The sequence below is a fragment of the Convolutriloba macropyga genome, chromosome 9, assembly GCF_964194025.1.
Source record: "Convolutriloba macropyga chromosome 9, txConMacr16.3, whole genome shotgun sequence".
NCBI lineage: Eukaryota > Metazoa > Xenacoelomorpha > Acoela > Convolutidae > Convolutriloba > Convolutriloba macropyga.
The window spans coordinates 26398518-26402086 of NC_134476.1; the positions used below are offsets into that span (position 1 = coordinate 26398518).

General features: G+C 43.7%; 1 protein-coding gene across 1 annotated transcript; it reads left to right on the plus strand.

The window, feature by feature from the left end:
* The first annotated feature begins 2146 nt into the window (after window positions 1-2146).
* On the plus strand, window positions 2147-3070 carry LOC142346166 (uncharacterized). The gene has a single exon (XM_075398674.1). It carries the CDS (start codon window positions 2147-2149, stop codon window positions 3068-3070), a length of 924 nt encoding a protein of 307 aa, XP_075254789.1.
* The last annotated feature ends 499 nt before the right edge of the window (window positions 3071-3569 follow it).

Here is a 3569-nt window from a genome sequence, read left to right on the forward strand (position 1 = left end):
CTTACAACGGAGACTTCTATGAGGAGACCCTTCAGGAAATTATCAGAAAGTTTGGAAAGCCGCAGCATTTTTTGAGTGCGTACCTCCGACAACTTGAACAATGGTCTAAGACCAGAAGGGATGATCCCAGCAGCTTTGTAATTTTTGCGTCCTTCCTCAGACGTTTGATACAGACCCTTCGACTTAACCATTTTGAATCGGACCTAAAAGCTTCTGCGGTAGTTAAAGTTGCGAAGGAAAAGTTGACAATATCAATAACTATTCGCTGGAATCAACATGTAAGGAGCATGAGAACAGAGAAACCCAATTTCGCTGATTTTGCAGATTAGATAAGCACGTATGCAGAGGCTTGCCAGGATGTATCTCCACAAAGACCCAAAGACCACAAAGAAGAAACCCCGGGTTGAATGGCTTTCCCACGTCCAGAAACACTCCAACACGCCAGCTCAAATTGTCAACTATGCTCTGAGGATCACAATCTTGGTCGCTGCAAAGAACGCCTGAGCAAATCTGTAGCTGACCGTCAGCAATTGGTGAGGCGTCACAACTTGTGTGTCAATTGCTTGAAGAGACATGAGAGTGAATTCTGTAAATTGAAAATTCGGTGTCTTGTAGGCAGATACAATGGGTTTCATCATTCATCTCTCCATCAAGACGACTTCAGGACTTCGCGGAGAAGCGATTTCCAAGCAACGCGTAATAGAGGATTTCAACCCAGGAACAACCCGGTGCAGTCAAGTTACGGTAAAAACTTCAACCATACAACGTCTCAGCTTCCGTCAACAATCAGTAACACGCCGAACACCAACAACAGAAGGGAATATAATCAGAACAATTTCAACCATCGTAATCAAAGCTTTGGAAACAACAGCTCGCATCAAACTGCCATTCAGCAGCACAGCAATCCTCAGCAATCTAATGACAGAAGTAACACCCACTTTCAATCAGCGACCAGCAACGAAGTGAATGATGGGTCAGCAAAATTTCCACGGGTGTAAAACCACACTTGCAGCAAAAATTGGGAACCCGCATGGGTCAGAGCTTTTATTCAACTACAGGCGATGCCAGTCACGCTCTTCTACAAAGACTTCAACATAGAGAATTTTGCACTTTTGGACAGTGGAGGTGATAATAAACAGATTACACAAAACATTGCTGATACTCTTTGAATAATAAGAGTCCCCAAAGATATAGAACGGCCTCTAGCTTCGCCACATGGGGAGCACACAAACAGCTGATGTCATTATTGGAATTGGTTTCACTTCGCTGCTCAAAACCAGTGACAAGTCTTCCTGTGTACGCAACCTCCATCGAGCAGTTCCAGATGCCAACTGTCCCCGCAGAAGTTATGAATAGACTCTGTAGAGACCATAATCATCTGGCAGAATTCAATTTCCCACAACTTCGCGACAACAGAATTGGAATACTCATAGGGGCTGATGCTTTTTTTGGCTACTTTACCAAGACATTTCATTACCGGCAAACCAAGAACACCCTACGGAGTCAACACACTGTTAGGATGGACTCTGACAGGCCCTGTGCCATAAGAGTACTTTAAATCAAACAATAAAGGAAGCCGCAACCACAACATCACTCTTTTCAACCATCTCAGGCGAGGTAGTGACGACCCGGACAAAAACCTTCTACATCTGTTTTGGACTTTTGAAGGTGTCAACTTGAGTCAGGGTTCTACAAAGGGACACAATGAAGATTACCAGAGGGCACTAAAGACGTTGGCAGAGACGACACATCACAACGGGGAAAGATATGAGATGGGACTCCCTTGGCGAGAAAACGTCACACTGTCCAACAACTACTTAATGGCAAGGATTCAGTGGCACTCCCTGCAGAAGCGATTAGAGAGACAACCAACTGAAACAGAGATATCTGATCACTATCTTTTTTGATATGGATAAGGTATACATACCAGCTGTTACGAACCAAGATGCAAAGAACATTTGGTATCTACTGCATCATCCCGTCACCAACAAGCAAGATAAGACGAATCTAAAAAGCAGCCTCAAATTACAAAGGGGTTTCTTTGAACGATGCGCTGCTAACGGGACCGGACCTTTTGTGCAATCTACATGGACTTCTTCTCCGGTTTTGTCAGTACAAACTTGCAATAACAGCAGACATAGAGGCTATGTTCATGCAAGTTGGAATCAAAGAAGAAGCCCAAGATGTTCTACGTGTTTTGTGGAGCAACAATGACGAGGTGAGGACAACCAAATACCAACTACTCATTTGTGGAGCAACCTGTTCTCGCGCCTGCGCACTTTTTGTGCTGCAAAAGTGGGCCAAGGATAACAGACAACAACATCCAGAAACATTCGAGTCAATCACAAAACAATTCTACATGAATGACGACTTCATTCAAACGTTTTCAACGGATGAAGAGGCTGCAAATACAGCGACTGAGCTGAAACATGTTCTCAAAACAGGTGGATTCAATCTCAACAAGTTTCTCAGCAACAAGCCTGCTGTCCTGGAAAATATTGCAGAGGAACACAGAATTGGAGTTCTAAAGTTGCAAAAGATACTTGGTCAAACATGGAACCCTGAATCCGATCAACTTCTTTTTGCGAAACCCAAACTGAGCTATGATAACGAGAATATCATACAGAGAAATCTTCTTTCAATGGCTGCTTCTTTGTTTGATCCCATTGGTAAAATCTTGCCTTTTGCAATTCGACTGAGATGCATCTTGCAAAAACTCATCAAACAAGGACACAATTGGTACCAGCTACTATCAAAGGAAAATTACCACGAAATTCAGCAATGGAGGGAAGACTTCCAGAATATGCCTCCAATTCAAATTCCCAGATGTCTAGTTCCCAACGTTGATGGAACTCACGAGTTGCACACCTTCACAGACGCTTCACTTTCAGCAGTATCAGCAGTGGCGTACCTGAGGACAATTTCCACTGACAGTACAATAGCTACCCACTATGTCATCAGCAAATCCAAGGCGGCACCAATCAAACAGATGAGCATTCCCAAATTGGAGCGCAAAGCAGTTTCTTTGGGAGCAGAACTAACAGGCTTCTGTTCTGTGAGACCGAGATGACAATAGATGTGAAGAGCAAAAAATTTTGGACCAACAACACAGCAGTACCCAGCTGAACCAAGCCAAAGGATCGACCGAAGATGTACATCGCAAACAGGCTCAACAAAATTCTGAGAACTCAAACAAAGACGACTGGCGACACGTACCAAGAAAATTGAACCCGGCTGATCATGGTACCAGAGGTCTAGCTCCATGCGATCTTCAAAAATTTTGGATAACAGCACCTTCTTTCTTGATCAAACCTGAGAGCGAGTGGACATTCTCCAGTGACAAAACATCTTAAACATACGCCACTCAAGTTGATGACAAGACTAGTAAAAACCCGTTGGTAGATCAAAACAAATTTTCAAATTGGCCTGGAATCCTTGGCACAATTAGGACAGAATTTCGAGCAAAACGCGTACTGAAGAGGTTGATCAAACGAAACGTGGGTTGAAACTTCGCGGCACACGAAAACAAGGCTCGGAACTTTCTCCTGAGGATATCTCAGTCCACACTA